The sequence below is a fragment of the Gobio gobio genome, assembly GCF_949357685.1.
Source record: "Gobio gobio genome assembly, chromosome: 15".
Taxonomy (NCBI): domain Eukaryota; kingdom Metazoa; phylum Chordata; class Actinopteri; order Cypriniformes; family Gobionidae; genus Gobio; species Gobio gobio.
Genome location: NC_137108.1, coordinates 3,799,409 through 3,824,494, shown reverse-complemented (window position 1 = coordinate 3,824,494; position 25,086 = coordinate 3,799,409). Strand labels below are relative to the sequence as shown.

Genomic DNA, 25,086 nt, shown 5'->3' with positions numbered 1-25,086 from the left:
TAATTGGTTTATTTCGTTAGCAAACATGTTAAGTTCTTTCAATCTATCTGTTGTTAGTTTTTTTTTTACTTTCACATTTAAATGATTTCATGAGGTTATCTTATACGGTTATACCCTACCTGTGTGTTTGCACAAAGGCCGAACAACATGATTGATTGTTTGCTTTGCAGCCCCTTTAAATAAAGACCAAGCATTCGATATACGTCAGCACGTCCACAAATCTTTTTTTACAGCGTCGTTGGCAGGGCAGCCAGAGCGAAGTTTGACGTTTTCGCCGGCGGCGGTGTGAACGCTCAGTAACCGAAACTCCTCTGTAAATCCTAACGCTCAAAATAATGAATTGGTTTGAGTAACTCAAATTAAACAAATTAGTTCAAGCAAATTAACTTTTATGAGTATTTAGAACTTTCTTTTTCTTTTGAATTCGCAAAACTGACACATTTGAAGTAATCTGAATGAGCGTTGAATAATTCATTCAACCATTTGTTTATTCGCCTGTCTTTATGAGTCATTGAATCAGTCACACAACCAGTTTATTCAAAACACTGAATCATTGAGGAATCAGCTTATACTGCTAAACTTATTGCCATTGACTTGAAACATCTGTAAGACACAATTCATTCTTGAGATTTAGTAGATTGAACCCATGAAGCTACACGTGCACGTTTATGCTGGTTTGTAGCCCATCAGCACCTTTATAAAAAAAAAACAGTTTCTGCAGATCTTCTAAAAAACTTTCCATTTTCGAATAAACTTTACATACTGGAAACAATGCACCGGTATAATATTATGAATGGCCAAATGCAAGTCTTTTATTTTGTCCTTCCAGAGGAGGTGTTGCTACATTTCCAGATGCAAGCACAATTTGTACTCTTTTAAAACGCATATAAAACACTGAATTCAAAGCACCATACAGACAGACAAGAGGTGAATGTATACAGCAAAACATCAGGTAAGTCATTATGAAGTAAATGAACAACATTTATCACTTTCCTTTTTTAGATTTTCTCTCGTACAAAAACATAAAAACATACAGATACAATTCAGACGTGCTCCTTTTCTAATAGTACATACATAATTCAAATCATATATTCAATACAAAATACAGCCCAAAAAAAGAAACATACATCAGTACTGGCCAGTCCTATTTACTCCCACAGATCCATCAATTAGACTCAAACATCCCTTCATTCACGACAAACCAGAATGTGCTTCTTTTAACACGTGATTCTGGATATCGTGCAGCATTATTCTTATTTTTTTTAAGTGCTTACACAATAATAGACATTCATGTTTAGGTAAATGCTTGCTGTCTGGCTACCTTGATAAAATGCCTCTGTGACAAGTTTCACGCTTGATTAGCTCTTTCATTTGGAAGGCCTTGCTTTATTAGAGCTGCCATATTGAAGGGTCCACTTTCTCACATTTGTTGTAACACCAGCCGGTCATCGATATACAGTCCCTGGCAATATTATGGTGGTCCTAATAGTCACAGACATACTGTAAACAGAGTTTTTCCTCAGATTCAATGATAGACGAACCGATCAAAGTGGAACATTGCATTTCAAAGTTGATTAATATTTTAGTCAGCTCATGGTCTAATATACATAATTATGCAATATTGTTCACAAGTTTGGGGTTAGTGAGATTTTTTTAAAGAAATTAATATTTTATTAATAAAAAATGGCATTAAATTGATCAAAAGTGACAGTAAAAATGTATCATGTTAAACGGTTCCCCCAAAAATATGAAGCCGTTTTAAACATTGATAACAATAATAATCATAAATGTTTCTTGAGCAGCAAATAATCATATTAGAATGATTTCTGGAGGATCATGTGACACTGAAGACTGAAAATTCAGCTTTGATAACAGGAATAAATGACATTTTAAAATTGAAAAGTTATTTAAAAAAGTAATACTATTTTTCACAATATCACTGTATTTGTGATCAAATAAATGCAGCTTTTGAACAGTAATGTATATGGGGAAAATAAATTGTGCCGTTATGATGAATGTTGAGTTATAATGTCATATAATATAAAACCATACGCATCTGATTTCCCCCCATATTTGACAGTGATCCATCAGGTTTAGACCTCGTAAAGGCTCAGTGTGAATGTATACTTGTTGGCAACTCGGGCTCATTGGGAAAACGTGTCTCTGGCGAAATAGTGCTTATTCAACTTCTTTCCTACATTTAGATATGTGGGCAAATGCATTTTTGTCTCAGTGCATGCATTGTTTTAGTTTGGCAGGGTCGCCGCTAGCTTAGCTTAGCATAATGAATGGAATCCTATGTTGCCAGCTAGCATGTCCCGAGTAAAAGTGATCCAAAAAAAAAAAAACCCACCTAATTACTTCTTGTGGCCTGCGTATTCACAACGAATACAAATAGCGATGCAGATTAAGACTAGGCGATTTCCTAGGCAGATATTAACTTGGGACTATATTATCAAAGTTTGGGGATTTCATGTGTTGCGTGATATCTCTGCACCCAAGTAGCAGTGCTTCGGCTGTGCTTCCCCCTAATATAGTCCCAAGTTAATATCTGCCTAGGAAATCACCTAGTCTTAATCTGCATCGCTATTTGTATTCGTTGTGAATACGCAGGCCACAAGAAGTAATTAGGTGTTTTTTTGGGGGGGGGGGTTTGGATCACTTTTACTCGGGACATGCTAGCTGGCAACATAGGATTCCATTCATTATGCTAAGCTAAGCTAGCGGCGAACCTGCCAAACTAAATGCATGCACTGAGACAAAAATGCATTTGCCCACATATCTAAATTTAGGAAAGAAGTTGAATAAGCCCTATTTCTAAAAACGGTGGATTGTTCCTTTAAGTTTTGCACGTTTTGTCAAGTCAAATATCCAGTGAGTGGCTCTAAAAGCGTATTCAGTTCTATCAGAAACAGATGAACGTAAATCTGTCAACGTTTTATTGTGTTGGTTGTTGTATGTATCGTATCAGTTCTGAACTGTCTGTTGAGTGGCGCTAAAAGGTGAATGCTATCGTGTTTGTATATAACGTACCGCCTACACTAAACCCTAAACATACTGATAGTGTTCAAATAAAGTTTACTACATCAGAAGAGCCACACATATGGAGCTGGTTATGTGATGGAAACGTCAAAATGTATTAGTTTACAAATCATGCACTGTGGTTAAAGGGTTTTGAGGTCATGACATAATATTTAGCAAGGAACTGCATGAAATGAAGTACCCCTGTAACCTGCAATCATTTTGTTTGAAAATGAATAAAAATTGTTGCTGTTTTAGTGCAATGACCCTATATTACCGATCTGAAAAAAACGGCTGGTGCGCCAGACGCATGGTCCAAAAGTGTTGTACCTCGTCTCTTAATGAGTCATGGGTGTGTTTTGGGCATAACGCGCAATAAACCAATCAGAGTCTCATCTCCCATTCCCTTTAAAAGCCAATTGTGCTCACACCATGGCGGATTCACTATTTACATGGAGGAAAGACTGAACGCTTCTCCAGAGAGGAATCCTTTTATTTTTAGTAATTACAAATGTGTGTAATAGGTAGAGTGTATGCGCATTGTGCACCCGCTTATAGGCTCATGTTACTAACTAATTTTATTAGTGAACTGACGTTTACTTATTGTCATCAGTTATCAATCTCTGTAAACACTGTCCGTCACAGACACGAAGATGTACCTTTAATAAAGTTGATGTTTTCAGGCCATTTCATGGTTGATTTTGAAATGACATAAAGCGGTATTGTCTAAATGACAATGTCTAAATGTTGTTTACTTACTTTTTAATTACTCTTCCCATTAAACGGCATTATTTTGTTCATTCAATTCAGACTGATTCGCCAACTCAGAATGCGCATGAAAACAAGAGGCGGGATTTATCGCACAAACCAATCATATCTAACCATATCACGATTGAGGCATTGACTCCTCTCACTTGACTGTCCGCCATTCGTTCTCAATTACCCCCCCACTTAACTCACCGCACGCTTTAGGGGGTCTGTTATAACTCAAAGGAGCTCAGAGGAGGCAAGAGAGACCCTTTACCTGCTGGTGTCACTGTTGGACAGTGTTACTTTAGAGTGATTTATACACTTTTTAGCGTCACATTTAGTAATATATTCATGGTTTTATTATTCTAATAGTGATTTTTGTATGGAGGCAGTGCCTCCCTTGCCTCCTCGGAGGAAACGCCCCTGATGTTTTCTGAGTTTTGCAAAAAGTTAGGTCGTTTTTCCAATGAGCCTGTGTTGCTTTTTCGGGGCCCCTGCATGTTTCTCTATATACTCAAATTAAATTTAGTTATGATCAGTATCCCTGATCTCTAACGATCTGAGCATAGGAAATTCTTCCCAAACTTCTTCATTATCCTCACTTTGAGCGGAATTCCGAGGGAATGCAGTAAAGTGTTTTACTTTGGGAACACGCCTACCTAGCGACACATTCTCATATGGTGGAGGGCTGCCAGGCTCGTCCCCCTCTAACAGGGGCTGTGTGGAATCGGAGCGTACGTAGGCTGGCAGTGGGGGCGAATGGCTTTGATACGAACCCCCGAAAACCACTGTGGCATAAGGGATGGAGTCCCTGTCTTGCTCCGAGTCGCAACTGCCGCGGTCCTGGAAAGAGTTGTGACTGTCATTGCGGCTGTTGATATCACCTGACCACTGGCTCTCCTTGACGTAGTCACTCTTGAACGGCTCTTTCTCAGACAGATCAAGAAGACTGAAGTGGGACAGATACACCAACACAGGGTCCTTGTCTTCTTTAAAGGTAGGCAAGCCCTTGGACAAAAACATTTTAAGATATGAATTTACTGAACAGTTTGATTTCTATTTCAGTAATCATCATACATTAGGTATCATTGGAAAGCTGACACACTCAAAAATCATCCTGTGAAAACCAATTTGAACTTGGACATTGTGTTACCATGGAATTGGTACTTTAAAACCTTTTAGCAGGCTCCTCACCATAGTGGGCAATCTCATGTTTCAAATTTTGCTAAATTTACTGCATTAATTTATAATCAAGCCTTTTTATAATCTTTACAAAAAACATATCCTTAGACAGATCTGAGACTCAAGGTTGCATATTTGGCCATTAGAGGCTATGATCTTTAGCGTCCTTCTTTGTGCCTGCCTCCCATGCCGGAGACCATGGTTTGAATCCCACTCAGAGCGGGTCGAGTAGGACCAGTTACATTTGGTGCCGTGACCCAGATGGGAGTGAGGTTAAGAGGGGTGAGTGTAACGGACGTAGGCCTGTCAGAGCTGTGTGTGTAAACCTCACTCCCCTGACCTCAAGAGGTGCGTGGTCTTTAGCATCCTTGTTAGCACGCCTGCCTCCCAAGCCGGCGACCTGGGTTTGAATCCTGCTCGGAGCGGGTCGAGTAGGACTGGTAACATTTGGTGCCGTGACCCAGATGGGAGTGAGGTTTATGGGGGTGAGTGTAATAGACAAAGGCCAGTAAGAGCTGTACATGTAAACCTCACTCCCCTGCCCTCAAGAGGTGAGCTAGCAACTGATGTTAGCAGCTGCGGTCTTTAGCATCCTTTTAGCTTGCCTGCCTCCGAAGCCGGCAGCCTGGGTTTGAATCCTGCTCAAAGCGGGTCGAGTAGGACCGGTTACATTTGGTGCCGTGACCCGGATGGGAGTGAGGTTTAGAGGGGTGAGTGTAACGTAGGCCAGTAAGAGATGTGCATGTGAACCTCACTCCCCTCATCTCAAGAGGTGCGTTAGAAGCGGGTCTTTAGCGTCTTGTTAGTGTGTGCGCCTCCCATGCTGGAGACCACGGTTTGAATCCCGGTCAGAGCGGGTTGAGTAGGACAGGTTACATTTGGTACCATGACCCAGATAGGAGTGAGCTTAACAGATGTAGGCCATTAAGAGCTGTGTGTGTGTAAACCTCCTTCCCTGGCCTCAAGAGGTGCGTTAGAGGCTGCGGTCTTTAGCATCCATTTTAGCGTTCCTACCTCCCAAGCCGGCGACCTGGGTTTGAATCCTGCTCGGAGCGGGTCGAGTAGGACCGGTAAGATTTGGTGCTGTGACCCAGATGGGAGTGAGATTTAGGGGGTGAGTTTAACAGAAATAGGCCAGTAAGAGCTGTGCGTGTAAACCTCAGTCCCCTGATCTCAAGTAGTGCATTAGAGGACGGGTCTTTATCGTCCTTGTTAGCGCACCCACCTCCCACGCCAGAGACCATGGTTGGAATCCCACTCGGAGTGGGTCGAGCAGGACTGGTAACATTTGGTACCACAACCCAGATGGTAGTGAGGTTTAGGGGGTGAGTTTAACAGACATAGGCCAGTAAGAGCTGTGCGTGTAAACCTCAATCCCTCGCCCTCAAGAGGCATGCTAGTGGCAGCGGTCTTTAGCGTCTTGTTAGCCTGTGCGCCTCCCACGTTGGAGTCCACGGTTCGAGTCCCGGTCAGAGCGGGTCGAGTAGGACCGGGTACATTTGGTGCCGTGACCCAGATAGGAGTGAGCTTTAGAGGAGTGAGTGTAACAGATGTAGGCCATTGAGAGTTGTGTGTGTAAGCCTCATTCCCCTCTTTAGCATCTATTTTAGCGTGCCTGCCTCCCAAGCCAGCGACCTGGGTTTGAATCGGAGCGGGTCGAGTAGGACCGGTTACATTTGGTGCCGTGACCCAGATGGGAGTGAGGTTTAGGGGGGTGAGTTTAACAGACATAGGCCAGTAAGAGCTGTGCGTGTAAACCTCAGTCCCCTGATCTCAAGAGGTGCGTTAGAGGACAGGTCTTTATCGTCCTTGTTAGCGCACCTGCCTCCCACACCAGAGACCATGGTTGGAATCCCACTCGGAGCGGATCGCGTTTAGGGGGATGAGTTTAACGGATGTTGGCCAGTAAGAGATGTGTGTGTAAACCTCACTCCCCTGACCTCAAGAGGTGTGCTAGCGGCTGCAGTCTTTAGCGTCTTGTTAGTGTGCACACCTGCCATGCCGGAGACAACAGTTTGAATCCTGCTCGGAGCGGGTCGAGTAGGACTGGTAACATTTGGTGCCGTGACCCAGATGGGAGTGAGGTTTAGGGGAGTGAGTGTAATAGACAAAGGCCAGTAAGAGCTGTGCGTGTAAACCTCAATCCCCTGCCCTCAAGAGGCATGCTAGTGGCTGTGGTCTTTAGCGTCTTGTTAGTGTGTGCGCCTCCCACGCTGGAGTCCACGGTTCGAATCCCGGTCAGAGCGGGTTGAGTAGGACCGGTTACATTTGGTGCCTTGACCCAGATAGGAGTGAGCTTTAGAGGGGTGAGTGTAACGGATGTAGGCCATTAAGAGCTGTGTGTGTAAACCTCATTCCCCTCTTTAGCATCTATTTTAGCGTGCCTGCCTCCCAAGCCGGTGACCTGGGTTTGAATCCTGCTCGGAGCGGGTCGAGCAGGACCGGTTGCATTTGGTGCCGTGACCCAGATGGGAGTGAGGTTTAGGGGGGTGAGTTTAACAGACATAGGCCAGTAAGAGCTGTGCGTGTAAACCTCAGTCCTCTGATCTCAAGTCGTGCATTAGAGGACGGGTCTTTATCGTCCTTGTTAGCGCACCCGCCTCCCACGCCAGAGACCATGGTTGGAATCCCACTTGGAGCGGGTTGAGGAGGACTGGTAACATTTGGTGCCACGACCCAGCTGGGAGTGAGGTTTAGGGGGGTGAGTTTAACAGATGTAGGCCAGTAAGAGCTGTGCGTGTAAACCTCACTCCCCTCATCTCAAGAGGTGCGTTAGAGGCTGTTAGCGCACCCGCCCCCCACACCAGAGACCATGGTTGGAATCCCACTTGGAGAGGGTTGAGGAGGACTGGTAACATTTGGTGCCACGACCCAGCTGGGAGTGAGGTTTAGGGGGGTGTGTTTAACAGATGTAGGCCAGTAAGAGCTGTGCGTGTAAACCTCACTCTCCTCATCTCAAGAGGTGCGTTAGAGGCTGTGGTCTTAAGCGTAACTTGTTAGCGCACCCGCCTCCCACGCCAGTGACCCCGGTCCGAATCTTGCGTGGAGTGGTTCGAGTAGGACCGGTTACACAAACCATTCATGAATACAACCATTGAAGTTGGATAGTGCATTTCTATGTCAACGCTCAAAGGGTGTGACAGTTAACAGGTTAATTAGTTAAATTATAGCTTATACAGCAGTTAATCATACCTTCAGTGAGTCAGTGGTGGTCCACCTCTTAATGCTGCTGTTGGCAGGATCAGGAATTATAGGCCACAAACACATCTTCACCCTATGACAACCAGACATAAACTGTTATATTACTGGAACACTGTAAAAATGATTTCTAGAAGTTGTAAATTAAGGTTATTGGTGTATGTTTTTCAATAATATACTCTTTTAGTCTTCTACTTCAAAATGTCACATTTAACTCTCTGGTGCTGTTCAGTCATATTTTATGTTTGACATTTGTTTACTTCATTGGAATGGTACGAAACTTGGTAAATGTTTTGGTACTTGCTGTGTGAACACACACACAAATGGGAGACACATTGTAACAAGTGGAAACGTTTGGTACTGCGCACAAACAAATTCTTACTGAAAGCTAATTTTTTCAAATTTGGAAAACACCTTTTTAAGATGTATTTTCTCACGGTTTTAGAGTAAAACTTGTTTAAGAAAATGTATATTCTTTATAAAATGTTTATTTTTGTGCATTTTTCGTAACAAAAGTTTTAAAATTTTATAACTTTTTTCAACCTTTTTTCACTTCAGCAATATTCTGCCAAGTGTCTTTAAAAAATAATTAAAATAAAAATAAAAAAGAGCTCAAACTTCCGATTTATGACAGTTTAAGAGAAGGTCCATGCTCAAAAAGTGAATAAATGTTTTTTGTAACTACTGCATAAATATCATTTAGTGCCATAAAATCCCCTAAAAATACAAAATATTAAATAAGTTATTATCCAACTAAAATATAGTACAATAATTTCTTTAAAATAGAAAAATCTCTAATTTTTGATCAACACACAAACTACTCAGAGGTACTCAGAGGGCTAATTCAATGTATATTGCCGTTTCCTTTTAATTCATTATCAAATTTACTAGCAATTTCTAACGAAAATTATTTTTACGACAACTTTTTTTTTCGGTGTATTACACAATTCTGTGTCTGCTCACCGTTCATGTTTTCCCAGACAAGTAAACACAACAATGATGACAAGAAGTGATAACCCAATGCATGCTGGGATAACAAAGAGCACCATTTCCATTCCATCTGAAAAACATTTTCAATAATCAGTCAAACCAATAATGAAAATAAATCAGTTGTGTCTCAATATTCATACTTTGTCCTCTACACTGTAAAAATATATTTAAAAAGTAAGTTACCCAGTTGCCTTAAAATTTTGAGTTCATTGAAATAAAAAATTTGAGTTAATACAATGAACATTTGAGGATCGACATCACCCTTTATTCAAATATTATTAAAAGATTTTGGAAGCATATTGGTAATTGGGTTTTATTTGTAATAATGCAGTGAAACATGCCAAATTGTGTTATTTTCATGATTTATCACAACACTTTTTTTAATTTATGTAGATACAATAATATTTTGAGTTTCTATTTATTAAACCAATTCCCTTAATTGTATTAACTAAATTTTTTTATTTCAATGAACTCAAAATTTTAAGGCAACCAGGTTACTTACTTTTTTAAGTTAAACCAACAATATTTTTTTTATAGTGTATACGGTATACAATAAATAGAATGTCAAATTAGTTTGTCTGATGAAGTGCATTAAGCTGTGATTTATAATATGTATATATATATATGTATAACACACACACACACACACACACACACACACACACATACATACATACATACAATATATATAAAATCAAACAGTATGGTCATAAATAGTCACCAATACGTCCAGTTGACAGGACCTGAACTGTTCCGTTTGAACTTCCGCCCATTGTATGAACCCTTACAAAGGCAAAATACATGGTAAGTGGTTGAAGATTTCCCACCACAACGTTGGTCATCTTAGTCTGTTTAGCTTGAAAAAGGATAGAAACATTATGGTAAATAAAATAGTAATGAAATCTTCCTTCCAAAAATCTTTTATCAACTTCTCTAAATCCTCAAATACCTTGCAAATCACCCCTTTTATTCGAAAAGTAAATAGTATATCCTTGAATGATCCCATTTCTCTGTTCAAGGGGAATTTCATCCCAGCGAAGTTCGACCTGCGAATGACGGGTATCCACAACTGTAAAGTTTGGTGCCACAGAGGGTGCTGTGAGAATATATAAAACATTTGTCAGCATGCTAGAATTATACATCTAGGAACATTTGAGCCCACTAGATGGAAGTGTTGCACCATTATCCAGCTTTGCTTTATTGCACATCACTTCCCCAGTCCACAGAAAGCCCTCAGATGTCCGCTGCTTTCATGCACTACACACCTTTCTGACTGCTGTATGCCATTAAGGTAAGAGGACGTCCGATCCCGTCAACGTATTTGGGATAAACAGAGACATTATAGGGCTTGTAAGGCCTTAAACCTGAAATAAAACAGCCATGATTAGATTTGCATGCATTTCTTCAGCAACAAATACAAATATAAAAGACTTTAAGGTTACTTTATGTACATAATTTTACACTTATTATTATTACACTGCTGGTCAAATGTTTGGAATAATTCAAATGTTTCTCTTCTGCTCACCCAAGCCTTTATGGGGCCCTAAGCAGATTTTTATTCTGCGCCACCAATACGATTGTTGATAATTCACACAGCCATTATCAATGTTATTAGTTGTAGCTGTGTTGCTTACATCATGTCTGCCTGTCATGTTTTTACCCTTGTACAGTTTTTAACTGTAACAGTAGCAAACCAACAAGAGTGGTCAGGTGTTAATATTCAAAGCCTTACAGTACTACAGTTCACACTGGGATATGCACATAGTCTCTTATGCTGAATATGCTCACTTTTCCCCAGGATTCTTTGGTGAATAGAAGGTTCAAAAGAACCGCATTTCTCTGAAATAGAAAGCTTTCAAAAAATCCTGAAACATTTTTTTCAAACTGTTTTCGACACTGATAATAATCATACATGTTTGTTGAGCATCAGATCCTCATATGAGAATGATTAGTGAAGGATCATGTGACACTGAAGACTGGAGTAATGATGATAAATTCAGCTTTGATCACAGGAATAAATTTCACTTTACTATATAGTCACTTAGAGAACAGATGATCTAGACTGGAGTAATATTTGACAATATTACAGTTTTTTCTGTATTTTTGATCAAATAAATGCAGCCTTGCTGAGCATAGGAGACTTCTTTGAAAAACAAGAAATGTTGATTTTTTTCAAACATTAAACAGAGCTTTTATTTTGGCGGAAACACACAGGAAGACCTTAGTGCTTCTTTTTGTTGACAACAACAGATTTATAAATTATTCTCATTATGAATTTGGGAAGATGTTTGACGCATGTTGCGTTCCAAAATGTTAATTGTAAGCGACTCAAACATGTCGCCACCTTGGAATTATAAAATTCTATAGGTGGCTCAAGTAAAACCCTGCCCTCTATTCAATATTCCGTTCCGCTTGGAAATATGTCACAGCACTGAAATAAAATCAGTTGCAACTTCCGGTTCACTGGGACTTTAAAGTATTTTTGCATTCCATTTGACTGTGTAGAAAGAACCATTTAATTTTCTAAATAAAACGTTCTCAAACGTACACAACTTAAAAAACAACATCAATTAATGTAAAGAAGTTGTCACAGAATAAGAATATGTGAATAACAAAAATGTCATATCCTTAGCCTAATTCCAAGGGGATGATATAGCACTTGCAGAAAGAAAAAAACCCTGGAGAAACTGAAAGCTATGATGTACTCCAAAACATGCAGAACATCAGATAAGATATTCGCACTAAACCACATCACATTCTCAAATCCCTCCATTCATAAAATGGTTACCTGGCAACTAACACGTAGCACAGTTTCAGCTGATTTTTCGCACTTTGGACTTTGAACACTGGCTAAAGGCCTGTACACACCAGGACGAATATCGCGTGCGCTTATCGCCAGCGTTTTTCGTGACATTTTTCGGCGCGTCTTGAGTGATTTTCATTTCATCGATGCGCCGAGTGAACGTGCACATTCAGTAGATAGCGCTCCCGGTACACACTTTACGCTTCTGACACTCGCTTCTCACACAGAAGAAGAAGAGAGACAGTATTTACGTGCTTGCCAAAACCATAGGCATATTATGTCTATGGCCAAAACCATTCACACACTTTTTGCTAACTGGCAAGCAGCATTAGCAGCTCATCTTCTTCTTTGTCTACTTACTACTTCTTCGTTGTATCAATGTGTGCTCGGCAAGACCGTTTTGTGCTTGAGCACCACCAAGTGGTGTTTTACTGTCACTTCAGCAGCTCCAGGCACGTGAACAAAAGCGGCGATCTCATTGGTCGGCATGTTTTTAACGCGCCGCGTCAAAATAAAAAAACGAACCCGAGGCGTTTTTTTTTAAATGACGCTTTTACGCCTGGCGTTTTACGCGTCGGTGTGCACACTCACATTGGCGCCCTTTGTTTAGTCACGAGGAGTTAAACGCCGGCGATAAACGTGCACGAAAATCGTCCCGGTGTGAACAGGCCTTAATAGTGTCCAGCCGATGATGCCCCGAGCTTGTGCAACGCTTTCATAATCAATCCGTACATATATTAGAAAACTTAACATTTTGCAGTTTATTTAGTAATTGTTTAAGGCTATTTCACGATTTCAATCAACATTTTAGCATATTTTAAAATGCAATTTATTCCTATGTAGGCAAAGCTGAATTTTCAGTTTTCAGTGTCACATGATCCTTAAGAAGACCATTCTGAGATGCTGATTTGCTGTGAAATACTACCATTTGAAAAGTTGGGGTAAGTAAGATGATTTTATCCAAACCAAACACGACTCAGGTGAACATAATCATAATTGATCCAAACTTTTGACTGTCTGTTCATAATGATTGACATTATTATTCATGATAATAGTATATTTATTTTTATGCATTTGGCAGACGGTTTTATCCAAAGCGACTTACAGTGCCCTTATTACAGGGACAATCCCCTTGGAACAACATGGAGTAAAGTGATTGTCCTTGCTCAAGGACACACTGGTGGTGACCGCTGGGATTGAACCAGCAACCTTCTGCGTACCAGTTCCATGGTTTAACCCACTAGACAACCATCTCACACTAGTGTAATGGTACATACCTGTTACTATGGCGCTGGAGTTGTTTTTGTCTATCATACTGAAGGACAGAGGAGCTTCCGGCGTCTCACACAGAGCTCTCCACTCGAGCACGTATCCCGTGACACCGGAGGACTTTGGACGTTCCCACGCCATGAGCACAGACGTCTCAGACCGGGAGTTCGCAAGTTCATGATGCACACGGAAATTAGACACAGAGTCCAGCCCTAAAACAAGACCAGAAGAAGACATCAATCTTCATTTTTTCATTGGGACGACATCTGTCAGAAATATCCTACGGTGGGAATGGAATACCTTTCTTCCGATACACCGGCACTTGGGTAGGATCCGAGCTCCCCATTGCATTAGTGGCTCTCAGGTAGACTTTCTTAATCCACTTGGTGAGATTGAAGAAGCAGTGGCTTTCTTGAGTTACACACAAAGTCTTTTTAGGCTCCTTTGATTCAACAGTGTATGACAAAATCCTGCCATTGGCACGAAAACGTTTTGAGGGCTAAAATGAGACGGGCTGTGGTTAAAGGGACGTTTCAGGTTCAAGACATCTGAGACATGCTGTCAGTCATCACAGAAAAAACGAACAAAGTTTTGCTTCATGACCCTTCTTGGTATCTTTGCATGTGAAAGTTACCAGATAACCAGTGAGTTGACACATTGGACATAACATAATCTGAATATTTATCCTGCAGCAGTGGCTTTTCCCATAAACATCCATTGCTAGTGTATAATGTACTTTTTTTTTAACAATCGCAGATTCTGTCAAAAGAGTTTATCTGTGAACTTTCATGACGTTCACAAATGTGAAATGTGTCAGAGAAATTTCAATCACTAACTGACTGGTCATAAATTTAGTTGTGTGTGTGTGTGTTTATGTATATAATATAATAATACACACACACATACACTACACCGACCAGGCATAACATTATGACCACTGACAAGTGAAGTGAATAACACTGATGATCTCTTCATCACCTGTTAGTGTGTGGGATATATTAGGCAGCAAGTGAACATTTTGTCATCAGAGTTGATGTGTTAGAAGCAGGAAAAATGGCCAAGCGTAAGGATTTGAGCGAGTTTGACAAGGGCCAGATTGTGACGGCTAGACGACTGGGTCAGAGCATCTCCAAAACTGCAGCTCTTGTGGGGTGTTCCCGGTCTGCAGTGGTCAGTCTCTATCAAAAGTGCTCCAAGGAAGGAACAGTGGAGAACCGGCCACAGGGTCATGAAGGACCAGTGGAGAACCGGCCACAGGGTCATGGGCGGCCAAGGCTCATTTACCCCTTTTCCACCAAGGCAGAGCTAGAGCTAGATCGGAGCCAGAGCCTAGTTTCAAATCGGTTCTTTGTGTTTCCACACCCAAAGCCCCAGCTCCGAGCCAGGAAAAGTGGTTCTTAAGTAGCACCAAAACATTGCTGGGCTAGAACAGGGCTAGAAGTAAGAACCGATTACGTCAGGCGCTGGGGGCGGGGTCAACAAGACCAACACAAACTTGAGATCCGCCATTGTTGAAATAGCAGCTAATGGAGCTAACAGCTGCTGCTCGTTTGTAATCTCCATCTATACAAATTACGGCGAACTGCGTGAATGCGTTGGATTCGCTGTGTTTTCGTTGTGTTTTGATGCCGATGTAGGATCATAAAACCTTGTGAATCAACAGTAACACAACGTTTGCATTGTTGATGGAAGGCTTGTTCGCAGCAGTGCTTTGCAGAGACCGATTGGTGTATGATAATGAGTCCAGCGAGAGCATACGACTCCTTATGCTTTTGATTCACTCATTCGTTTTTCATCATACGTGGATCGGTGTCCGCAGCGCCGATGCATCTTGAACAAGCCTGGTGTGTTTGTGTTTCCCTCTGCCCAGGGTCGCCAGGTTTTCACAACAAAACCCGCCCAAATGCTACTCAAAACAAGCCCAATCGCGTTTCAGGGGGGCTTCCCTGGTAAAAATCACATTTGGGGGTAAAATATGTGGTTTTTTGGCATGGTTGCCTACTAAAATTCGCATTCCCGGGGCTAAATATTACATAATTGGGGTCGCTTCAAGCCGCGGTCATGAAAAAAAGCCTGCGGCATAACCGCAGACATGGCAACGCTGCCGCTGCCTCGCTAGCGTTGCTGAGAAAGATGAGATGTATACAGTGACGTAAGACCTGGCTCTGTTGTGGCTCTCAGCATGTGGAAAAGCAAACGGTTCTTAGAAGGCTCCTCAGTCGAACCAACTATGAACTGGGACTAGCTCTGGCTCTGGACTAGCTCTAGCACTGCCTTGGTGGAAAAGGGGTAATTGATGCACGTGGGGAGCGAAGGCTGGCCCGTGTGGTCTGATCAAACAGACGAGCTACTGGAGCTCAAACTGCTCAAGAAGTTAATGCTGGTTCTGAATACACAGAGCATCTCAGTTTGTTGTGTATGGGGCGGCACAGCCGCTGACCAGTCAGGGTGCCCATGCTGACCCCTGACCACCGCCCAAAGCACCAACAGTATGAATCACGTGGATGGCCGTGTGTGTGTGTGTCACTTACCTGGGGTACACATGGCACCAGGTACACTATGGGAAGAAGGCGTGGCGGCGGAGGCAGCGATGCTTTGGGCAATGTTCTGCTGGGAAACCTTGGGTCCTCCATACATGTGGATGTTACTCTGACACGTACCAACTACCTAAGCATTGTTGAGACCATGTACAGCCTTTCATGGAAACAGTATTTCCTCTTTCAGCAGATAATGCGCCCTGCCACAAAGCAAAAATGGCTCAGGAATGGTTTGAGGACTTCCAAATTCCCCAGATCTCAATCCAACGAGCATCTGTGAGATGTGCTGAACAAACAAGTCCGATCCATGGAGGCCCCACCTCACAACTTACAGAACTTAAAGGATCTGCTGCTAACATCTTGGTGCCAGTTACCACAGCACACCTTAAGGGGTCTAGCGGAGTCAATGCCTCCATGGGTCAAAGCTGTTTTGGCAGCAAAAGGGCGACCAACAAAATATTAGGAAGGTCATAATGTTATGCCTGATCGGTGTATATACACTATATAATATAAAATTAGAGAGAGAGAAAGATCATTTTGGTTGTGTCAAGACTGTCAGAAAGGATAAACATGATTTCACCTAATATGACTTGCTCCTGGATCAACATCTTTGTTGATCTTGAAATAACTTTTCGACCAACCAGTCAAATTTGAGGGACACGTTTACAGTTTATCTCAAGTTTAGGCTTACACTGATGGTTATGTGTTTCTACACCAGCGTTACTCAGCTTTCATTTCCCTCTGATTTGACAGATAAGTAATGGGTACGGTTAGGTTGAGGGGTTAGGATAGGGTTAGGACTTAATTTTCGGACAGGAATGTTGATCCAGGAACGTCTTACCTGGCAAAATCTCAGTGACTGTCAGAAAGACTCTCACCTTCCAGTAGAGCTGTGCGTCCTGGTCATTCACTTTAAGCCATGTGTCCAATTGTCCAACCGGTGCTGAAAAAACAAACAACTAGTGTCAGTACAGCAAATATTTTTGCACAGATAAATATGTTCTGTTCTTGTCACCATTGTGTTCAGTTTTCATGGATTTTTAGTTTGTATTTCATTATTTCCTGTGTTTCTTTGTTTGTATTCCCGCCACTCTGACCCTGTCCCAAACCCTCACGGTCTTCCTCTGAGTCCACACTTTCACGACGTAATGCCGCTTTGACTGTCGGGAAGAAGTCCGCTGTGTAACCCACACCAGTGCGGGCTCGGCAGAAGTGCGTATCGAGGGCGCATATCACCCTTATGAGACCTAAAATGACAAATGGGACACCCTGCGGTCTCGTGGACTTAACGGACACACGCACGCAGCGGCCATTTTAAGTCCACAAGACCGAAAGTGCACATGAAGTGTGCCATTTGGGACAGGGCCTCTTTAGGCGGTGCCACAACGGAATGAATGGCTTCACTCGCATCTTTCTCCGCCACTATTACTGTACTACAACTCAAACTAGCGCACGACATCAACGTCATCGTTCTCAGCCACGCCCTCTGTTCGCTGATTGGACCGGTAAAAATTTGTTCGGGGAAAACCTAAGACTATACCACAGTCCCAGACGGAGAACTGAAGGAAAATGAAAATTGAGCGGAAGTACGTAGGAGGGCGGAGCCAGGCTAGTAAAAACACGCATTTTGACAAGAAAATGGCCCCTCTGGCCATCCCGCTGGGTTGTTTGTCTAGTCACAGATACTGTACGGACAATCCGACCCAATACGGCTCAGTTTTTCTATGTATCTTGCTCTGTCGGGCGGCAGAAGTGATTCTACGTTGGCTATACTGGGTTAACACCATGCTTTTCCAGTGAAGGGGAATGGATTGTTTTCCCCCATGCCGACTCCGCCCCACCCCACGCCACACCCACCCCCCATCCACTTTCCCTATCCAATCTTTTTTTCCCCTTGTCTCAAGAAACATCTGCGTACTCACAAACCCACTGAAATCGACTCAAAACGATGTAGTATATATGCCAGGCCAGAATGTGGCGCTGTAATTCTGCCACAGAAACACACTAAAAACAGAGAAGAAGACTTGGAGCATGCGCGAGACATGGTGTGATGATATCATCGTTTCACAAAATATACAGATTGGCTGTACACACAAAATCGCAAGGGTGTCGCTTTCAGATTTATCCACTCTGGGACCCTGTTTCAAAAAATACCGGTTTCAGGCTCCCAAAACGCTGGATCCGCCTGGACAAAACACTGATATGATAAAAAAAAATTACGTGTGGACGGGGCCTTATAAAGGTTATAAATATTATTATTTGTACAGTCATTTGTAAAATTGTGAATACAGTATTTTATTTTAAGACAGTGAACACACCCCTCATAAGTGTGGTGGCTGTTATCGGATCACTCCATTCACTCCATGAGCCGAACTCCACTCGCATTGTGCTGATGTAGTCTGTCCCATGAAGGAGGTCACATACTTTTATTGTGTTTTCTTGTTCTTTTCTGAAGGAGAAAACCTATAATAGAAGGAATATTTAAGACACTTTTTGGATAACTTGCAAAAGCAATATTATCATGAAAAGCAATCACTTACCATCTCTTTTCCGATTTGGTTGTTCAATCTCAACTCTACACTGAAGTTAAACAGCAACCAGGCCTGAGACGGGGAAAGACTCCAGCTGTACTGTAAGCAGCCAGACCTAAGTGCTTCAACCCTCTTAATCTTTGGAGCGTAGATCTTTGCTGTAATTCAATACATGATATATATACTTGAATCACAACACATACGTTAGACAGGCCACTTATGTCATGGTCTATTTTTGAATACAAGGAAGATTTTGAAAGGCTGATTATAAATGGTCTACCTCAAAGAAAGATTTGACAGATTTTTTTTTTGGACTGATTTTGAAAGAATTTGACATGAGGAGAAAATGACTCAATTGCAATTCAAAGAACTTCGCATTTTATTATTCCAACACAACATTTGTGAAACAGCTAAGTTATCACCTGGTTGCTGAGAAATATAATGTAGCTTTAAGTAGCAAAGTACTGCTTTGTAGTCCTACTCAAACTACTGTTCAACATCATGTATATCAATTCATATTTATACGTTCAGCAATTAAATGAATTAAGTTAAAAATTCTACGTTGACTTCTGAATAGAGCACAATCCTGGTATGAAGTCACTAATTACACATTTGTTCTGAATTCTTGACAGAGGGATAAAGCTGATTGCTCTTTTTACCTGTTTTATAAGGGATCAGTTTCAGAGAAGCAGAGGTGGCATTTCCAAGGACATTCACTGCTGTCACATAAACCTCCAACTCTGAAAGTAAATCATAAGAATTCCGTGGAATCAAGCAGAAATGCTCTCCAGGTGGGATCTCATATTGAACCTTTTCGGATCTGTCCCTGGAGAAATGGAAAATTTATAAAAACCTGTCACCACAGTTATGTCACCATTTAATTTACCATTGAACAATCACGAGTGAATCTCACAAAGTCAAAAAGTTTATTATACACTCTTAGAAAAAATTATGTTCTATATAGAACTGACTGACTCAAGTTCCAGACTCAATTTTAAAGAACCCTTTACGCCAAAAAGTTTCTATAAGGGGAAATGTTTTTAATTATTGCATACTACTTTTGTGTTTAACGGGTTATTTACATTTTTCTGGTGATAAGTTATGTTTACAAGCTGTTTTTGCCATGGTTTAAAAGTCCAATTAAGATAAAAAAAAGAGTCCAAAATGGTTCTAAAAACAACATGTATTTATTCTATAAAACAAGCCAAGGTAATCGCAGAAGTGAAACAACATGACAATACCGGACAACTGAACTTGAAAAATAAAATAAAACACTAAACTGAATGTGATTTTTACATGGCCTCTATGGTCGTAACAGTTTGACAAAGGGATCTGGAGGTGGGCGAGGAGCTGCGGAAAGAACAAAGATCAGCAGGGATGCCAGCAGGAGGCACCAGGGTGGAGCAGACAAAGGAAGGAACCAGGGAGGAGCAAATGGAGGAGCTGATGGTGGGAGGAGCTATATAGGAGTGAATGGTGGAAGGGTCCAGGGAGGAATGGATGGCCTACGAGATCCCAGAGCAACACAGAAGACAGCCAGGAGGACAGCCCACGGTGGAGTCGATGGAGGGAGGAGCCATGGTGGAGTCTTGGCTAATGACACCAGGGGGACGACTGACAGTGATGGAGCCATTAGAAGTGGAGCTCAGGGCGCAGCCCGAGAACAGATGGGACAGAGCAACACAGATGGTTCTAGAGACCAAGGTGAAGCCACAGTGACAAGCGTCTGAGGCGGAGCCAGTGCAACTAAGGACCAAGGTGGAGTCGGAGGGAGAGCAGAGCCCGCTGGAGCCGAAGGGGTGAAGGGAAGCTGAAGATCTGTAGGCCCGTGGCGCAGGCAGGGTGACGACTGACCAAGGTGAAGCCGGAGGGACGAGGGAGCCCAGGTGGAGCTGTGAGTACAATGGTCTCTGGTGGAGCCAAGAAAGGGAGGAGCCAAGGCGTAGCCGACAGGTCGATGGGCTGAGGTGGAGTGATGGGTACAGATGCTGGAGGCAGAGCCATGGGATCCACTTGGGCTAAGGTGGAGAGACCCGAGGCTTATCCACACAGCATTGCGTTAAAGGAGAAGATGAGGAGAAGAAGGGAACCAGCGGAGATGGGGCTGATGGACAGGCTGATTTATGCAGAGGAGGCGGGAGAGGAAGGTTGTGACAATGACAATGACTTGACACAGGGTGACGAAACAGGCTTTATGCTTGGCAGAACCAGTGGCAATGAAGGCATAGAAGAGTCAGAGCTGGGTGGGACCACTGGCAACGATGAAGACATAGAAGACACAGAGCTGGGCAGGACCAGTGGGGATGAACACACATCAGTGTAGGAAGGAATCAGCGGAAGAGTAGGTTTGTAGGTGGGCAGGATAGAAGGCACTACTTCCGTTTCCCAGTCTATCAGACATTCTTCTGTGTCCAGCTCCACTAAAACCCCGACTGGCACAGATGTTATGACCATCTCACACACTCTGGATCCATAACCGCAGTGGGCGTGGGTTCTGGCTCTGGGGTGGTGATGGATGGAATCTTTCTCCACGTCGCTCCACTGTCTACCCACAAGGCAAAGTTGATGTAGTATTCGGTCTGCGTCCAACAGGAATTTACCCGGGGCATCCCCAGCCAGATCTCATCAACCAATCCAATCCAGAACCCCTCCATGAGTGGTACGTCATCGCATTGGGAGAGTGATTGGTGCGTCTGGTGTGCGATACCTGTGAGTTGCCCAAGACAAGTTGCTAGGTCTTTGCCCAACATTTCCCATTATATGACTTGGGACTCACACACCTACGGCCAATTTGGAATGTCCAATCCACCTAACCTGCAAGCGTTTGGACTATGCGGGGGAATCCGGAGGAAACCCACGCTGACACGGGAAGAACATGCAAACTCCACACAGAAAGGCTCAACCGAGGCTCAAACCGGGGACCTTCGTGCTTTAAGGCCGTGCTGTCCTCTAGACACACTACTATAAAGCAAATTTGTCAAGGGATATGTACTTGATTGTCATGAAACTGCCATGCAAATAATCCTAATGATCCTAAAATCAACTTTGTTCATTTTTCATTTCTCTTTTCCCCTTTATTTAGATTTTAGAGTGACTCACAACCTTTGTGAGATTGACCCATGAACAAGCTACAGTTTTGAAAATATCAGCAGAAATTATTACCCCAATGCGTGAAGAGTATATTTTGTAGGAAGTCTGGCTGTTTCCTGACCAGGATCCCATCGACACAGGAGTCTGTTTGACTGTGTTACATCCAAAGCACAGGTCAGGTTTTTAGGAACAGTTGGAAGATCTTTAAAGATAAAAGAAAGATATTTAGAAGTCTGGTGAACTTTGGCCTGGTGAATATTCTTGATTATTACATTTCTGAAAATATCATATCCTTCAAATACAATTTCTTGATGTGAATGTCAAAACTGACCTTTTAGAGCAGACAACCTATTTAATTTGGTGTGAATGGAAACAAGGCTGTGAAGGATGGAAATACAGTCTGTTTAACATATGTTTTGCTGGTTGAGGTTCGTACCAACATCAAAGCCTTGTTTTCATTCGTGTCAGATTAAATATGGAATGGACCCTGATTAAGCTCTATGACTGCAGTTAGTAATTAGCAACATAGTACTTAATCATGGACCCTTTCCACATGACGTGTTTATCAACATCGCAAATCTAGTAGTTTATCGATATTTCTCGGAAAGCCGTGGAAACGCTTAATAAAAAAAAATTACATTTGCTCCTGTTCACCACTACACTTGGAAATGTGAAAAGGTCCATTATCATAAAAAAAAGATCCTCACATCCCACTTCAACTGTCACTCCATCGACTATTTGGCAGTTGTTATCGTCTACACACAGGACACAAATGATGTCTGCTGTGTGTGGTAGGCTGGGGATGAGTATGCCATAGGTCCTGTTACTCTCCTGGTAAGAGAGATTGCTGGGGGCAAAATCGCTGTCAATCTTCCACACCACACGAAAGTCTTTGCCTTTAGTCAGCAAGCAGTCGTCCTCGATGGAGCAGGACACTGATACGGGCGAGCCAGCGAGCACCACTGAGGCAGGAGTGTGGACCATGGCACACGATGATGCCTGAATCCCTGCGGATAATAAATGGATATGAAGGATTTTAAAATCAAGAATCAATGTTTTAAATCATACTCATACAGCAGTGGCCAAAACATCTTCACCCTTTATTCAAATATTATTAAAAATGTGTTAAAGATTTCGGTAACACTTTAGTATGGGGAACACATGTTCTGTCAGGACCACCATCATCAAAGATGATTATCAGTTAGCATACAGTTTGTATTAGCGGTATGGTTCAGTTCTGGGCAAGAACTCCCTGCGCATCCATTCAGCCTAGCATGGATAAGAGCACGGAGAGCAGCGATAGCCCCCTTAGGGTAAACAGAACAGAACCAACATAACATATTGCAGATATCATTAATGTCAATAGTTAATAGGGGTGTAATGGTACACAAATCTGATGGTTCGGTACGTACCTCGGTTTTGAAGATTTATTTTAATATATTGATAAATATTATATAGTTGACTGAAAAAAAAGTGTCTGTACTTAACTGAATTAAATTATAACTAATTACTATATAGGGAGCACCTACTTGCACATAAATATTAAAGGTTAACAACAGAGCCCAAACTATTAGCCTAAATTCAGTTGCTACCCATTTGGGTAACACTTTATATATATATATATATATATATATATATATATATATATATATATATATATATATATATATATATATATATATATATATATATATATATATTATATATAAAAAAAATATATATATATATATATATATATATATATTTATATATTTATATATATATATATATATATATATATATATATATATATATATATATATATATATATATATATATATATATATATTTTTTTTTTTTTTTTTTTTTTTTATATGAGGAAAGAACCAATAACTAATTTTGGTAAAGGCATTTATCTGAAAAAAAATAATTTGGCAAAAAAGGCAAACTACAGCTACAGGTTTTATTTCACTATGAAATATAATGTATATATAAAATAAATCTAAAATATTTTGATGGTTTAATTGATCTTGTAGGGCTAGTTTAAACAAACATCCCCTCCAACTTTTGGACACTACTGTACATGAATGCAGGGAAAGAAACTGGGCTTTAATAATGAATGAACTAGCAACACACGATCCTCTTCACTAGTCTTGTGACTCAACATTGCGTGACATTCCCGACAACAAACCTATTTCAAAATATGTGGGGAGCTGTTGCACGACATCAGAGAAACATTAACTTTGGTGTGTTTAAACATGTATTTGATGCATATTTGATATCGTAATACAATAATTGACTGTATAGCCAATGCTGTTGCTATGAGCAATACATTTTTACAGCATTTATTAACTTTGTTAATGCTAGTTCATAAAAATACAGCTGTTCATTGTTTGTTCATGTTTTTGTTAACTATCAACTTTTGATTTTAATAATGTATCAGTACATTTTGAAATTAACATTAATATGTGCTGTAGAAGTAGTGTTGATTGTAATGATAACTAATGTTAACCAATGAAACCTTACTGTAAAGTGTTACCCAATGTTCTAAGCAAATGATGAAAAGGGTAACAGGTTTTGTAAATGTTTTTCCTGTTTAAAGAACAACACATTTAAGATAAATAAAAAAGGGTTAAAATAATAGAAAAAGAAGAGAAATGGTCTCGTAATCAAAATGTAATGAGTAAAAAAATGTTGATTCACCTTTAATCAAGACATTAATATATATCCACAGCACAAGCACAAGCCGGACAGATGCCATGGTTATGACAACTGAAAGAAAAAAGTGAAATCTTTCAATTACAAAACCTTCAGTTTCTAACATAGAAGAAAAGATAAATAAAAGAAAATGATAACAAATACATTAGATGTTTTATAATATAACATTACAATTTGCTTCATTAATGTACAATATAGATCCAAATGTACTTTGATTTTAATATTTTCTCATTTATGAACCGTTTAATGCATTATATAATGTTTATAAATGACTTATTAATAAAAGCTAGAACATTACTAGTTATTCTAATTAAGACAGTGACATAAACGCGAATGCAATACATACTTTAAAGTGTTTAAAAGCATCTGTAAGTGATGAAGGTCACATTTAAACTCCGGTGAAGTTACAGCCCAGCGAGGTCTGCCGCACTTCTCTGTGAAAATAAAATAAAATAAAATGTTTTTGAAATGAGCGTATCCAGCTGCTGTTCTGAGAAGGATTTCTCTGCTCTGAGTAAAGAGCCACTGCTGTCAGTCCTTCCGTGGCATATCGTTCTTACCATCCTGAACCACAAGAGCAAACCGAAGGAGGAAGTTTCAGACTCTTGTGAAACCCCTCTACACGTGTCCGTTTCTGCTCCTGCTTTTTGCTCTTAATTATGAGGAAACTTTAACAGTTGAAGTCAATTTACAACAATTCATAATGTAGAGAAACTGCATGAGTCAAGAGAGCAAGGGCTCAAGGTTTTTTAACTTGAAACTATTGCTTAAAAACCTGGCACTCATGATACGGGACAACAAACATTTGCGTAAACCAATTAAAAAAATAAAATAAAATAAAATAATCGCACAGATTTAATACGTGAGAAGAACCAGTAAGTTCACCACAATTCCAGCCGCAAAATAGACTTGTGTGCAACAATATGGAAATAAAACAAACAATATGCAGTAGCCAAAAGTGATGTCCAGGTGGGATATGCATTATCACAAATATCACACAGAGGAGGAGAGTGAACCC

General features: G+C 41.1%; 1 protein-coding gene across 2 annotated transcripts; it reads right to left on the bottom strand.

Annotated features, from left to right (window-relative positions):
* On the bottom strand, window positions 1-24,634 carry csf3r (colony stimulating factor 3 receptor). 2 transcript variants are annotated; one of them, XM_079836939.1, is made up of 16 exons: window positions 24,415-24,634; window positions 24,054-24,122; window positions 22,079-22,378; window positions 21,444-21,573; window positions 18,941-19,107; window positions 18,291-18,439; window positions 18,069-18,213; window positions 16,629-16,693; window positions 13,514-13,712; window positions 13,222-13,425; window positions 10,407-10,505; window positions 10,091-10,237; window positions 9,863-9,997; window positions 9,115-9,211; window positions 8,146-8,227; window positions 1-4,779 (listed from the first exon to the last, which is right to left on the bottom strand). In XM_079836939.1, exons 2-16 carry the CDS (start codon window positions 24,109-24,111, stop codon window positions 4,297-4,299), a joined length of 2,460 nt encoding a protein of 819 aa, XP_079693065.1. In that variant the 5' UTR covers window positions 24,112-24,122; window positions 24,415-24,634; the 3' UTR covers window positions 1-4,296. The 2 variants fall into 2 exon arrangements, with proteins under 2 accessions (XP_079693065.1, XP_079693066.1); XM_079836940.1 differs by having other exon boundaries at window positions 18,941-19,101.
* Window positions 24,635-25,086: the final 452 nt, after the last annotated feature.

Bases quoted from the DNA above. Each gene is read 5' to 3' on its own strand.
- csf3r (XM_079836939.1), bottom strand. From the start codon at position 24,111: ATGGCATCTGTCCGGCTTGTGCTTGTGCTGTGGATATATATTAATGTC. The intron at 18,214-18,290 runs GTAAGTGATTGC...CTTCTATTATAG, and splicing joins ACCAAATCGGAAAAGAGATG to GTTTTCTCCTTCAGAAAAGA. The intron at 16,694-18,068 runs GTGTGTTCACTG...TTGTTTTTTCAG, and splicing joins AGCCACCACACTTATGAGGG to CACCGGTTGGACAATTGGAC.